Raw genomic sequence first — 16,263 nt, forward strand, 5'->3', positions numbered from 1 at the left:
GTACATATTTCTTTGAAGTTTGAGTCACACCTGGAGAGGGTGGTTAAGAAGGCATTTAGCACACTTGCCTTCATTGCTCAGACTTTTGAGTGTAGGAATTGGGATGTTATGTTGAGATAGAGTCAGAGTCATAGAGATGTACAGCACGGAAACAGACCCTTTGATCCAACTCGTCCATGCCGACCAGATATCCTAACCCAATCTAGTCCCACCTGCCAGCACCTGGCCCATATCCTTCCAAACCCTTCCTATTCATATACCCATCCAAATGCCTTTTAAATGTTGCTATTGTACTAACCTCCACCACTTCCTCTCGCAGCTCTTTCCATACACGTACCACCCTCTGCGTGAAAACATTGCCCCTTAGGTCTCTATTACACCTTTCCCCTCTCACCCTAAACCTATGCCCTCTAGTTCTGGACTCCCCCACCCCAGGATAAAAGACTTTGTCTATTTACTCTATACATACCCCTCATGATTTTATAAACCTCTAAAAGTCACCCCTCAGCCTTCAACACTCCAGGGAAAACAGCCCCAGCCTATTCAACTTCTCCCCATAGCTCAAATCTTCCAACCCTGGCAACATCCTTGTAAATCTTTTCTGAACCCTTTCAAGTTTTACAACATCTTTCCGATAGGAAGGAGACCAGAATTGCACGCAATATTCCAACAGTGGCCTAACCAATGTCCTGTACAGCCGCAACATGACCTCCCAACTCCTGTACTCAATACTCTGACCAATAAAGAAAAGCATACCAAACGCCTTCTTCACTATCCTATCTACCTGCGACTCCACTTTCAAGGAGCTATAAACCTGTACTCCAAGGTTTCTTTGTTCAGCAACACTTCCTAGGACTTTACCATTAAGTGTATTAGTCCTGCTAAGATTTGCTTTCCCAAAATGCAGCACCTCGCATTTATCTAAACTCCATCTGCCACTTCTCAGCCCAATGGCCCATCTGATCAAGATGAAGCTTCTTCTAGGGCATTGTGTCCAGTTCTGGTCTCCCTGATATAGGAAAGATATTATTAAGCTGGAGAAGATTCAGAAGAGAATTACCAGGTTTAGAGGGGGGTGGAGAGTTTGAGTTAAAAGATAAGGTTGGATTGCCTGGGACTTTTTTCACTGGAGTGTAGGAATGACTCTGTAGAAATTTATAAAATCATGACAGCCATGAATAAGGTAAATGGCCAATGTCTTTTCCCAAGAGATTTCAAGACAAGGGAGCCTATTCTTTAAGGTGAGAAGGGAATGATTTAAAAAAGACATGAGGGGCAATTATTTTACACAGAGAGTGATTCAAACGCGGAATGAACTTCCAGAGGATATGATGGATGCAGATATAATTACAATGTTTAATAAACATTTCAGTAAGTCCATGTTCCTCCAAAAAAGTGTTTGGAGGAACATAGGACAAATGTAGGCATGTGGAATTAGTTTAGTTTGGCATTATGATCGGCACGGAGTGGTTGGGCCAAAGGCCTGTATCTGTACTGTATGATTCTGTGACTGCAAGAAACAGGAGTAAAGTCAGTTTGTTGGAAACTAATTCCTCTGGCATACTCATTGCTCCATCAGAGCATCTAATTGTAATTTGGGAGAATGTGTTATTTGGAAATTAGCTTCCTTCGAAAATTTTTCAAAAACTTTATAAGTTCATGTTGATATTTTTGATATTTGCCCTCCACTCACTTCTGTCTAATTTACATTTGCATCCATTGACATGCTGTCTGTCTCCACCTGACTCGTGCTATTTAATCATCGGGATACTCTAAGAACTGTTCCTGTAGATTCCAAATTATAAATTTATATTAATTGTACAATAGATTATACATTGCACAGAATCAAAGAAACATTCAGAACCAGGAGCAGGAGTAGGCCATCTGGCCTATTGTATTTGCTCTGCCATTCAACAAAATCATGGCTGTTTTTTTGTGGACTCAGTTCCACTTACCCGCCCGCTCACCATAACCCTTAATTCCCTTACTGTTCAAAAACCTATCTATCTTTCCCTTAAAAACATTCAACAAAGTAGCCTTTACTGCGCAAGGAATTCCACAGATTCACGATCCTTTAGGTGAAGAAGTTCTTCCTCAGCTCAGTCCTAAATTAGCTTCCCCTTATTTTGAGGCCACATCCCCTAGTTCCAGTTTCACCTGCCAGTGGAAACAACCTCCCTGCTTCCATCTTATCTATTCCCTTCATAATTTTATATGTTTCTTCAAGATCCTCCCTCATCCCAATGAGTGTAGTCCAGTCTACTTAACATCGGAAATGTAGCAGAGGATCCAATCCTTTGAACCTCTCAATCATTCTGTTCAATATGTACTAATCTGTACTTAGACTTCCAAACTTTTATAAAGGTTTATATAACATTATTTATGGTTGAGAATGGATTTTAGATATCTGTTCTGTGAAAATCTGACCTATTTCTTTTAAAGGTCAGAAAGCGATTTTAAACAGAGAATTTAAAATGGTATTTGCAAGAAATTGTGGGGTTTCTGCGAAATAACCCCAAACCTAACACAATGCTATCCCTAATCTTAACTTAACTTTGTCACAGATAATTACTAAAGTCTTTTCTGACTTCAGTTTTAATGAGCTGCAGAGATGGTACCAGGAACAGGTTCGTGGAGAGAGAGAAGAGGGTAATAACAGCCGAGGTGCTGTTAATAGCACTCTCTAAGCAGTCAGGACAAGGAAAAGTTCTGGGTTACTTAGAATTCTGTAAGACTAAAGTTCCAGATGCAAAAGGCTATGGAGGTGTCAGAGAGGAAAACATCCTGCAAGACTGTTGAAGATACGAGTTTAGAAAATGCATTCTAAGTAATGCATGAGCTAAGTTTGCAGTTTACTGTTTAGTGATCTGGGAAAAAGACATTAATTCAAGAAAATAGGTATTACATACTCTGAATACTTAAGCACAGACAGCAAGTCAAAAGATACCAATGTAAATTTGTAAAAGGTAAAAATAGAGGAGAAATGCCAAAAATATTATATTAGATATGCAAAGATTTTGAAAACAAGGCAAGGAGAAAAGAAGACTAAAATTATGAGCTGTTCCAAATTGCAATTACAATCTAAGTTATCTCAATTGAACAGGCAATGTACTAGAGGGATTTGAATGAGGAGAATTTGGCCTGAAGGAATCTAATTAAAGCTGTGGCAACTAAACAGAGTACTTTAGCAAAGATAAAGGTAACTCTTCACTGAGCTTTAAGTATCTGTAAGTGTATTGCTGAGATAAAAGTAGTGATTTTTTTTCTGATAATTGTCATGGGATTGTTACGATAGTTCGCATATAAGAGAATAGCATTCATGATTTTGTTGTTTAATGAATCATCATGTTCTCTTGTGAAAACGACATTGACAGGATGTTGACAGGGAGAGGATGCTTCCTCATGTGGGGGGAATCCATTATAAAAGCTCATAATTTTAGGATAAGGGATGGCACATTTAGTACATAGAACATTACAGCTCAATACAGGTCCTTTGTCCCTTGATGGTGCACTGACCTGTGAAACAATCTGAAACCCATCTCTTCTACACTATTCCATTCTCATCCAAATCCCTATCCAATGACCATTTAAATGTCGTTAAAGTTGGCGAGTCTACTAATGTTGCAGGCAGGGCGTCCCACGCCCCTACTACTCTCTGAGTAAAGATTTAAAATGGAGATAAGAAGAAATTATTTCTCTCAAATGGTATGATATCTGTGGAATTAAGAATCCCAGAGGTGGTGAATGCTGGGACATTGAATAAATTTAAGGAGGAGATGGACAGATTTTTACTTAGTATGGGCTACCATGGCCCTTTGTTGCAATTTATCTCTCTTAGCCTGTAAACTTAGAGATCAAGTGGTTAATTTCTATATTTTTGATGTTAACAATCTACAACTGCATCCAGAACAAAGAACAAAGAACATTACAGCACAGGAACAGGCCCTTTGGCTCTCCAAGCCTGCGCTGATCCAGAATCCTCTATCTAAAGCTGTCACCTATTTTCTAAGGATCTGTACTCTTTGCTCCCTGCCCATTCTTGTATCTCTCTAGATACATCTTAAAAGATGCTATTGTGCCTGGCTCTACTACCTCCACTGGCAATGCATTCCAGGCACCTACCACCCTCTGTTTAAAGAACTGTCCATGCATATCCCCCTTAAACTTTTCCCCTCTCACTTTCAACTTGTGACCCCTAGTAATTGAGTCCTCCACTCTGGGAAAACGTTTCTTGCTATCCACCCTGTCTATGTCTCCCATGATTTTGTAGATCTCAATTAGGTCACCCCCTCAACCTCCTTATTTCTAATGAAAATAATCCTAATCTACTCAACCTCTCCTCATAGCTAGCGCCCTCCATACCAGGCAACATCCAGGTGAACCTCCTCTGCACTCTCTCCAAAGCATCCACATCCGCTTGGTAATGTGGCGACCAGAACCTTACGCAGTATTCCAAATGTGGCCAAACCAAAGTCTTATAAAACTGTACATGACCTGCCAACTCTTGTACTCAATACCCTGTCCGATGAAGGAAAGCATGCTGTATGCCCTCTTGACCACTCTACTGATCTGCGTCGCCACCTTCAGGGAACAATGGACCTGAACACCCAGATCTCTCTGTACATCAATTTTCCCCAGGACTTTTCCATTTATTGCATAGTTCACTCTTGAATTGCATCTTCCAAAATGCATTATTTCGTATTTGTCTGGATTGAACTCCATCTGCCATTTCCCTGCCCAACTCTCCAATCTATCTATATTCTGCTGTATTCTGCTACTCCAACAACCTTAGTGACATCTGCAAACTTGCTAATGAGGCAATCTATACCTTCCTCCAAATCATTTATATATATCACAAACAACAGTGGTCCCAGCATATATCCCTGTGGGACACCACTGGTCACAGGTCTCCATTTTGAGAAACACCCTTCCACTACTACTCTCTGTCTCCTGTTGCCCTGCCAGTTCTCTATCCATCTAGCTAGAACAACCTGGGACCCCACTGCGATTTCACCCACTTCGTCAGCCTACCATGGGGAACCTTATCAAAAGCCTTACTAAAGTCCATGTACATGACAGCTACATCACTCCCCTCAATCAACCTTGTCACCTCTTCAAAGAATTCTATTAGGTTTGTAAGACATGTCCTTCCCTGCACAAAACCATGCTGCCTATCACTGATAAGCCCATTTTCTTCCAATTTGGTATATATCCTATCCCTAAATATCTTCTCCAGTAGCTTCCCTACCACCAACGTCAGGCTCACCGATCTATAATTACCTAAATTATCCCAGCTAACCTTCTTAAACAAGGGGACAACATTAGCAATTCTCCAGTCCTCCGGGACCTCCTGCATGTTTAAGGATGCTGCAAAGATATCCTGTTAAAGCCCCAGCTATTTCCTCTCTCACTTCCCTCACGAACCTGGGAGAGATCCCATTTTCTGGATTAGTGGTGCTGGAAGAGCACAGCAGTTCAGGCAGCAGCCGAGGAGCAGTAAAATCAACATTTTGGACAAAAGCCCTTCATCAGGAATAAAGGCAGAGAGCCTGAAGTGTGGAGAGATAAGCGAGAGGAGGGTGGGGGTGGGGAGAAAGTAGCATAGAGTACAATAGATGAGTGGGGGAGGGGATGAAGGTGATAGGTCAGGGAGGAGGGTGGAGTGGATAGGTGGAAAAGAAGATAGGCAGGTAGGACAAGTCCGGACAAGTCATGGGGACAGTGCTGAGCTGGAAGTTTGGAACTAGGGTGAGGTGGGGGAAGGGGAAATGAGGAAACTGGTGAAGTCCACATTGATGCCCTGGGGTTGAAGTGTTCCGAGGCGAAAGATGAGGCGTTCTTCCTCCAGGCGTCTGGTAGTGAGGGAGCGGTGGTGAAGGAGGCCCAGGACCTCCATGTCCTCGGCAGAGTGGGAGGAGGAGTTGAAATGTTGGGTCACAGGGCGGTGGGGTTGATTGGTGCGGGTGTCCCGGAGATGTTCCCTAAAGCGTTCTGCTCGAAGGCTCTGCTCAGAGTCTCCAATCTGGAGGAGACTGCATCGGGAGCAACGGATACAATAAATGATATTAGTGGATGTGCAGGTAAAACTTTGATGGATGTGGAAGGCTCCTTTAGGGCCTTGGATGGAGGTGAGGGAGGAGGTGTGGGCGCAGGTTTTGCAGTTCCTGTGGTGGCAGGGGAAGGTGCCAGGATGGGAGGGTGGGTTGTAGGGGGGCATGGACCTGACCAGGTAGTCACGGAGGGAATGGTCTTTGCGGAAGGCGGAAAGGGGTGGGGAGGGAAATATATCCCTGGTGGTGGGGTCTGTTTGGAGGTGGCGGAAATGTCGGCGGATGATTTGGTTTCTGCAAAGGTTGGTAGGGTGGAAGGTGAGCACCAGGGGCGTTCTGTCCTTGTTATGGTTGGAGGGGTGGGGTCTGAGGGCGGAGGTGCAGGATGTGGATGAGATGCGTTGGAGGACATCTTTAACCATGTGGGAAGGGAAATTGCGGTCTCTAAAGAAGGAGGCCATCTGGTGTGTTCTGTGGTGGAACTGGTCCTCCTGGGAGCAGATACGGCGGAGGCGGAGGAATTGGGAATACGGTATGGCATTTTTGCAAGAGGTAGGGTGGGAAGAGGTGTAATCCAGGTAGCTGTGGGAGTCGGTGGGTTTGTAAAAAATGTCAGTGTCAAGTCGGCTGTCATTAATGGAGATGGAGAGGTCCAGGAAGGGTAGGGAGGTGTCAGAGATGGTCCAGGTAAATTTAAGGTCAGGGTGGAATGTGTTGGTGAAGTTGATGAATTGCTCAACCTCCTCGCGGGAGCACGAGGTGGCGCCAATGCAGTCATCAATGTAGCGGAGAAAGAGGTGGGGAGTGGTGCCGGTGTAATTATGGAAGATGGACTGTTCTATGTAGCCAACAAAGAGACAGGCATAGCTGGGGCCCATACGGGTGCCCATGGCTACCCCTTTGGTCTGGAGGAAGTGGGAGGATTCGAAGGAGAAATTGTTAAGAGTGAGGACCAGTTCGGCCAAATTAATGAGAGTGTCGGTGGAAGGGTACTGTTGGGGACGTCGGGAGAGGAAAAAAACGGAGGGCTTGGAGGCCGTGGTCATGGTGGATGGACCTTCATCCCCTCCCCCACTCACCTATTGTACTCTATGCTACTTTCTCCCCACCCCCACCCTCCTCTAACTTATCTCTCCACGCTTCAGGCTCTCTGCCTTTATTCTTGACGAAGGGCTTTTGTCCGAAACGTCGATTTTACTGCTCCTCGGATGCTGCCTGAACTGCTGTGCTCTTCCAGCACCACTAATCCAGAATCTGGTTTCCAGCATCTGCAGTCATTGTTTTTATCTGGGATAGATCCCAGCCAGACCTGGGGATTTGTCCACCTTAATGCCTTTTAGAATACACAATACTTCTTCTCTCCTTATGCCAACCTGACCTAGAGTAATCAAAGATCTATCTCTCACCTTAACATCCACCATGTCCTTCTCCTCGGTGAATATCGAAACTAAGTACTCATTAAGAATCCCACCCATTTTCTCTGACTTCACACATATCTTTCCACCTTTGTCCTTGAGTGGGCCAACCCTTTCCCTAGTTACCCTCTTGCTCCTTATATATGAATAAAAGGCTTTGGGATTGTCCTTAACTCTGCTTGCTAAAGATACTTCATGACCCCCTTTAGCCCTCCTTATTGAAATAAGGAAATAATTCCTTATTTCAGATTGGTCCTACATTCCTGATATTCTTCCAAAGCTTTGTCTATTTTCAGTTACCTAGACCTTATGTACGCATCCTTTTTCCTCTGAGCTAGTCTCACAATTGCGCCTGTCATCAATGATTCCCTAACCTTGCCATTTCTATCCCTCATTTTCACAGGAACATAACTCTCCTGAGCTCTAAATCAACCTCTATTTACAAGCCTCTTTAAAATCCATCTCATTCCTTTTGTATTTTACAGCCTGGAAGATGCAAATTGTCAAAGTATGTTTTTAATGGTGCTCCATGCAGTTCCCAAATTGCAAAGAGGATTGCCTATAAAGATATCATGCAGTTGATACCCAGGTCATTCACTGGAAGATATTGGGATGATAACTACAAATCTCCATATTTTGTGTACATGGTAAGACTATTAGACAAAACACAGTGGAGATTAATTTATTGATTGATTTATTGTCATGTGTACCTGAGTACAGTGAAGAGCTTTGCTTACAGCAGTACAGGCAGATCGTAATAAACAAGGACATACTGAGCATAGGGTGAATGAAAATCTTGGCCAGAGGCATACACATTACGTTGCTCAGGGTGTCCCCTCGATGAGATTAGGGTTAGCAAGATCAGCATTATTGTAGCTTAGGAATCCATTCATCAATCTCATAACATCCAGGAAGAAGCTGTTCCTGAACATGCTGGTGCATGTGTTCAATCTTCTGTATCTTCTGTGTGATGGAAGAAGTTGTAAGAGAGCATTATCAGGGTGGGAGGGGACTTTGATGATGTTAGCAGCCTTTCCGTGGCAATGAGCCATGTAAATGGAGACCGTGAATTGAAGGTTGGCTCCCATGTTGATCTGGGCTGTGCACACCACCTTCTATAATATCTTACAGTCCTGGGCAGAGCACTCGCCATGCCAGGCTGTTATGCACCCAGACGCTATGCTTTCTATGGTGCATCTGTAAACGCTGGTGAGGGTCCTGATGGACATACAAATTTTCCTGAGCTGCCCAGGGAAGAAGTAGGCATTGTGCCTTCTTGACCGTCACATCTACATGGGAAGTCCAGGACAGGTTGTCAGTTAGTGTCAATCCTGGGAACTTGACGCTCTCCACCCTCTGTGCACTACAACATGCCTTGTCAAGTGAGAACATTGCAGTGTTTCATGATTCAGTATTTGTTGTGTACAGAGTTTAGCAAAATTCAGAAGATCCAGTTTGTGCAACAAAAAAAATGTCAATATGGAGAATTGACAAGGAAGTGGGAGCAAGCTGCAGAAGCAGGGCATTGGCCAAATATTTGTTGTGTGACCAGTTGCAGACTCAGCCAGATGTACTGTTTTGCAGAAAGGTTAAAATGAGATTCTACTTGCCTTTGTGGGTGAACATGAAACATCCCTCAGCATTACTCTGCAGAGCAGCCAGTCTCTTTCCCCTGATATCCTGAGCCATACTTACTTCTCAAAAAGCATCTCTGAAAGATTGTCTGATCGTTGTTACAAGCAATTTGGTATCTTGTTTTCTACATTTTAACAGCAAGGTATGGTGCTTTGCAATGTGCTCCAGGTTGCTATATAAATGCAAGGTTTTAAAGAGGATGTAATTATGCCAACTTGCCAATCAGGGTAAGCAGTCACTGCCTATAGGGTGGAATGTTCATGGGTTTTGTTGAGTCAGATTGATGGTGCCCAGTCCACCAGGGCTCAGAGTGACCTTTCCCATGTGACATTCAGTTCAACACTTCATTAGTTATGCAGGCACATTCTTTGGCATCTTTCGTGGGGATTTGCTAGGCAAGAGAGTTGAAGGTGCTTCGCACAACTAATGCCAAACTAGTTTAAAGCCCAGCTACATGTCAATGAGATGCTGTGAACCAGGGACTGCTGTCCATGCAGGTGGCACTGTGAGAATGTGACCCAGAGAGGCAGTAGATGTCTGCCCCCCCTTGTCGACAGGGACCTGGAGGTCTTGCTGGATGAGCTGGTGGGGAGAAGGGCTACCCATTCTCTTGCACACTATAATGGAGACTGAAATAATTCCACAGAGGCCGGTATCCTGTCACCAAGTCACCCTTTATTTACACATGGAGAATCATTGGCACTGATTCTGCTCCCTCAGAGCCAGCTCTCGGAGTGAACAGAACCTCTGACACTCCTGGTGCTTTTTTTAAAAATGTATTAAATAATACAAAATATAGTTGACATAAACAGAAAGCAGCTGATCACAAAAAACCCACTATATACAAGGCAAAGAGCAGCAAAGCCAAACCCCAAACCCCACCGTTCAACCAGTTTCCAGGGAGATGAGGACAAACGTCAGGTCCCACTTTCAGTCAAAGATAACAATAACCAGCACAGGCAAGACAGTACAATCAAATCGGAAACAGTGCATAGAGCACAGACCCAATATAGCTATAAAAGACTGCTGACTCCCATCCGCACCACATATTGATCAGACCGTCCTTGGCTAGCCTTCCTGTAGGACAGTCATTGGCCTTCCGGTCTCTCCCACCCTGCGTACTGACTGACCCTCCCCAGGCCCATTTTCCACCAGGCTCCCAGTCGCCCCAAGGACTGACCGGACTACCCCAGGCCACTTTCCTACGAGCTGGTTGTTGGCCTTCTGGTCTCCAGCTGTCCTGCGTACTGACTGACCCTGCCCATGCCTGCTTTCCTCCGGGACGGACATCAGCCACTGGCTCCCGGTCACACCGCATTCTAACCAAACCAGCCCTGACCTGCTTTCCTACAGTCGGCCTACCAGCCATCCAGTACCTGGCCTCCTCGTGTACTGACTGACCCGTTCTCCTGGCCAGTGTTCCTATGGACCGGCCATCGTCTGTCCGGCTCCCAGCATCCCCAGTACTGACTGGTCCTCCCCCGGTCAGCCTTCCTACGGGCTGCCGTCAGCTGCCTGACCCAGCCTCCCCGTATACTGACCAGCCTGCCCTACACTGCCTTTCCTGTGAGGACGCTATCAGTTGCCTGGCCCCACCCATCCCGCATACTGACAGGCTCCTCCCAGCCCACTTTCCTCCAGGCCAGTCGATAACCCTCTGGACCCCAGCCACAGAGGCTGGTATCCTGTCACCAAGTCCCCCTTTACTTACACGTGGAGAGTCCTTGGCACTGATCCAGCTCCCTCAGAGCCAGCTCTCAGAGTGAACAGAACCTCATAGAGTCATGAAGATGTATAGCATGGAAACAGACCCTTCGGTCCAACCCATCCATGCCGACCAGATATCCCAACCCAACCTAGTCCCACCTCCCAGCACCAAGCCCATATTCCTCCAAACCCTTCCTATTCATATACCCATCCAAATGCCTCTTAAATGTTGCAATTGTACCAGCCTCCACCACTTCCTCTGGCAGCTCATTCCATACATGTACCACCCTCTGTGTGAAAAAGTTGCCCCTTAGGTCTCTTTTATATCTTAAATGTTGCAATTGTATCAGCCTCCACCACTTCCTCTGGCAGCTCATTCCATACACGTACCACCCTCTGTGTGAAAAAGTTGCCCCTTAGGTCTCTTTTATATCTTTCAAGTTTCACAACATCTTTCCCATAGGAAGGAGACCAGAATTGCATGCAATATTCCAACAGTCGCCTAACCAATGTCTTGTACAGCTGCAATATGACCTCCCAACCCCTGTACTCAATACTCTGTTGGTATTTTGTTGGCATTCAGGGCACTGCCACCTCCCCCCCACCCCCAATGCGGCTATGTCTGCACCCAATCCTGGCCACCAGACATAACTTCTCAACAACATCTTCATTTTAGAAACCCTGGAACTCTGGGAGAGTTCAGACAGTATCTGGGTGTGACATTTGCTCGGGACAATCACTCTTGCTCCCCACAGTAATATCCCGTCCTCCACGGTGATCTGGTCTCTCCGGGTCCAAAATACATTCTGGTTGTGACAGCCCTTTGGTTTCTCCCATCACCACCAGCTGCCTCAGGTTTGAAAGGACGGAATCTTTTTGTGTCCAAAGTCTGATATTAGAACATGGAACATTCCAACGCAGTACAGCCCCTTTGGCCCTCGATATTGTGTCAACCTGGGAAACCAATCTGAAGCCCATCTAACCTACACTATTCCATTTTCATCTATATGTTTATCCAATGACCATTTAAATGCCCTAATGTTGCCGAGTCTCCTACTGTTGCAGGCAGGGCGTTCCACGCCCCTACTACTCTCTGAGTAAAGAAACTACCTCTGACATCTGTCGTTTATCTATCACCCCTCATTTTAAGCTCTGTCCCCTCGTGCTAGCCATCATCATCTGAGGAAAAAGGCTCTCACTGTCCATCCTATTTAACCCTCTGATTATCCTATATGTCTCAATTAAGTCACCTCTTTAACCTTCTTTTATTTAATGAAAACAGCCTCAAGGCCCTCAGCTTTTACCCATAACACCTTCCCTCCATACCAGGCAACGTCCTAGGAAATTGCCCCTGAACCCTTTACAAAGCTAGAATGCGGCAACCAGAACTGTATGCAATATTCGAAGTGCAGCCACACCAGAGTTTTGTACAGCTGCAGCATGACGTCATGGCTCTGAACCTCAATCCCTCTACCAATAAAAACTAACACAGTGCTTGCCTTCTTAACAACTCTATCAATCTGGGTGGCAGCTTTCAGGAATATATGTACATGGACACTGAGATCTCTCTACTCATCTACACTACCAAGAATTTTACCATGAGCCAGTACTCGTATTCCTGTTGCTCTATCCAAAATGAATCGCCTCACAATTTCCACATTATACTCCATTTGCCACCTCTCAGCCCAGCTCTGCAGCTTATCTGTGTCCCTCTGTAACCTGCAACATCCTTCGACACTGTCCACAACTCCACCGACCTTAGTGTCATCTGCAAATTTACTAACCCATCCTTCAATGCCCTCATCCAGGTCATTTATAAAAATAACAAACAGCAATGGCCCCAAAACAGATCCTTGCGTTACCACTAGTAACTGAAATCCAGGATGAACATTTTCCATCAACCAGCTCCCTTTGTCTTCTTTCAGCTAGCTAATTTCTGATCCAAACTGCCAAATCACCTTCAATCCCATGCCTCCGTATTTTGTGCATTAGCCTACCGTGGGGAACCTTATCAAACACCTTACTGAAATCCATATACACCACATCAACTGCTTTGTCTTCATCCACCTGTTTGGTCACCTGCTCAAAGAACTCAATAAGGTTTGTGTGGTCATCCCTATTATTAGCACATCATCCACGGTGTATACGTTGTAATATGTTCTTCATCATCCACTGAAAATTGTACAAATTGACATTAGCCCAGGTGGCAAGTATGCAAGGTTCATGCCCAGATTCATGGAGGACAGCCCCCTGCCAACTCTGTGTATCAATCCTCTATGCAAGGGATTTATCCAGCTGTGAGAAGCAGTTTGTTTACAAGCCCCACAAAGGTGAACCGACCCATCAGGTTTCACAATCATGTCTGGTGCTGCCCATTCTGCAAACTGGACTGGTTTGATGGTTCCCTCACTTTACAGCCTTCAGATTTCTGCCCTGACTTTTATCTGTAATGCAATGGCACTGGACAGGCCTTGCAGGATCAGGGAATTGCTTCCTGGTCAAAATGCAAAATGGCCTTGGCTCCTTTGACAGTCCCTAAACCTTCCTGAAAAACTTGCAGGTATTTAAATAGGACTTCACTCTGGCAGCCATTTTCTAATCAAAAAACATTGAGCCAATCAAAGGTTAATCATTCTCAACCAATTTCACCCCATCAGGCTTGAGCCCAAGCCTTTTGCCATAATCAGTGGGAACTGCAGCAGCTGCTTCTCATAAGAGACTGGAACAAAAGTTGTCCCCTTAACCTGTAAAGGTTCCTTGGTATAGGTCCTCAGTCTGACCGAATGTAAGGGTTGGAGTCCAGAGTGAATCTTGCTAAAGACCGGTTTGGCAATCACTGATTCAGCTGAACTAGTATTGACCTCCATTAGAACCGGATGACCATTTAACCAGGCGTTTATTTGGATTGGTTGTGATTTGGATGTTGTGAAACAGTTTAACTGTTCCAAACCAGACTTTCCAGAGCGTGCACTCTCCTGGGTACTGGCTTGTGAGTTCTCTTACTCAGTTTAGATCTAATGGAACTCTTTTGCCGTCTCAAGTCCATATACTGGCTGCAACTACAATGGTTTGCCGATCCAGATCCTCAAGGGAATTTTAACTGTTTCGCTGAGTCTTGGCTTTCTTTTGGGGTTCAGATGTAGGCTGACCTCAAGTCTCTCTATTCAGGATATTTTCTGAGCGAAACTGTGCAAGTGATGTTCCCCCAGCTCAATTGGACTGGTGAGGGTATCCACTTCCATCGGAATACCAAGCCACTCATAAGCACCATTTGTCCCATTTTCTCATGACAAAATCACTTCAAGTCCATCTGGGCTTCAGCTAGTAGGCGCTTTTGTGTGGTCACATCATTAATTCCACACAGCAAGTGGGTCACTCAGCATCTCACTTAGGGTTAAGATAAAATTACATATCTCTGCCAGCCATTTTAAACTCATCAAAAATTCAGATACAGATTCTCCTCGAACTGCTGAGTAAAACCGATAGCGTTTCAGAATTAGAGAAGGCTTGGGCCATAATATTCCTTAGCTTCAACTCTGGAAAGGTTTTAGCATCTGGTGCCTCAGGGAAAGTTAGTCTTCTAATAACTGAAAAGGCTGCGGGGCCACAAGCTGTCAGGACAATCACTCGTTGCTTTTCATCTGCCCAATCGTCAGTTGGAAAGAATAATGAAGTCTTTCCAGATCCTGGACCCAGTTTTTGACAATCTTCACTTGAATCAGTCAAGCGTCCGAAATAACGGAATGATGGTTGAGGTATTAATGCCATGCAAATACATGGAAATAAAGTAGTCACCAAAGATTATGATGATTCAGATGTTGCTTTTTTAAGTTGAGAGAGAAACTGCAGAGTTTTCCCAACATCAAGCTCCTGATTTTCTTTTCCTTCTTGCCATGCTTTCTGAATTTTTTTCCCATTGTCCACATGACACCAGGAAGGGGAACATTTCAGCCAGAACCACAATTTTGGTGAAGACATTTGATATGTAAGCCTTTTATTCATTTCGTGAGAATGTCCAGAAAAGGTTAAATGTTCCAGAAGTTGGAATAAAAAAGGTGGAAATTACCTTGAGAGTGCTTCTCCAAGAAGCTAAAGAACGACCATCGTGCACATCATCTCAGCTCCAGCACATCTCAGTAGGGGGTCCTCAGGGCAGTGTCTTAGGCTCAACCATCTCCAGTCACTTCATCAATGACCTTCCCTCCATTATACAGTTAGAATGGGGATATTCACACAATGTCTAGCACCAAATATTCCTCAGCTACTGTTCAAATATTGGGGTGGCATGGTGGCTCAGTGATTAACACTGTTGCCTCACAGATCCAGGGACTCAGATTAGCTTCCACCCTTTGGTAACTGTGTGGACAAAATCAGAAGTCACATGACATCATGTTATAGTCCAACAAGTTTATTTGAAGTCACCTCTCCACCTGATGAATGGTCAGCGCTCCAAAAACTTGTATTTCAAATAAACCTGTCGGACTGTAACCTGGTGTTTTGTGACTTCTGACTTTGTCCAACCCAGTTCAACGCCAGCAGCTCCACATCACATCACATCTGTGTGGAGTTTGCACATTCTCCCCGTGTCTGCGTGGGTTTCCTCCGCGTGCTCCGGTTTCCTCCCACAGTCCAAAGATGTGCAGGTCAGGTGGATTGGTTGTGTTAAGTTGCCCCATAGTGTGCAGGGATACTAGGTGGATTAACCATGGGGAATACAGAGTTACAGGGATAGAGTCGGTCTGGGTGAGGTGCTCTTCGGAGGGTCAATTTGGATTTGCTGGGCTGATTAGCCTGCCTCCACACTGCAGGGATTCTGTGATTGTCTCCTTACCCTTTGAACTGCACCTAACTCTTGTATGTTCTTCTGGCAGGATAAAGATGTTTACCATGAGGTGTGGTATGATGATCCACAGAGCCTTTCACTAAAGTCGTCTATTGTGAAGAAGTTAAAACTTGGTGGTATTGGTGTCCAGTTTGGAAATAACCTCAACTACAGCGCGAATCCAACAGCAGCAATGCAAACTGAAGACATGTGGAATGCTCTCTGCCCGACCAGGTTAAAATGGAGAACCTGAACCATTAATCTCCACACAATGTGAAATCTTTGATTTTCCAATTAAAAAATGAAATAAAATAATCTAGATGTAGGAAACATAATTTCACATCTAATGTAAAAGGTCCTTAATTCGGGAAAGGTGTCATGTGCTGGCAGAGACTTGGGAAAGGGGCCTGTTCCTGTGCTGTGCTGTTCTTTGCAATCATTGCAACTGCTATTCTGTGGGATGCAAACCTACTGGTGTGATTTGTACTGCAAGGTCTGGTCACGTTGGACTCCTGCTTAAATTGTTTATATTTGCAACAAATCTGTATCAATTATCATGTTGACTCATAAGACACAGGAGCAGAAATTTAGGCCATTTGACCCATTGCATCTCCTTCACGATTCAATCGTGGCT

The 16,263-nt window shown here is 44.8% G+C and overlaps 1 protein-coding gene across 1 annotated transcript in view; it reads left to right on the forward strand.

Moving 5' to 3' along the window:
* The window catches only part of LOC122554696 (di-N-acetylchitobiase-like), a 28,875-nt gene extending 12,993 nt beyond the window's left edge, over positions 1–15,882 (forward strand). The window contains exons 6-7 of the mRNA XM_043700074.2: positions 7,951–8,112; positions 15,679–15,882. Of these exons, the coding sequence (XP_043556009.2) occupies positions 7,951–8,112; positions 15,679–15,882 (366 nt within the window). The remainder of the gene's footprint in view (positions 1–7,950; positions 8,113–15,678) is intronic.
* The last annotated feature ends 381 nt before the right edge of the window (positions 15,883–16,263 follow it).

This window comes from Chiloscyllium plagiosum, unplaced genomic scaffold (assembly GCF_037043375.1).
Source record: "Chiloscyllium plagiosum isolate Xiang-an unplaced genomic scaffold, Cpla_swu_hap1 HiC_scaffold_9, whole genome shotgun sequence".
NCBI classification, from domain to species: domain Eukaryota; kingdom Metazoa; phylum Chordata; class Chondrichthyes; order Orectolobiformes; family Hemiscylliidae; genus Chiloscyllium; species Chiloscyllium plagiosum.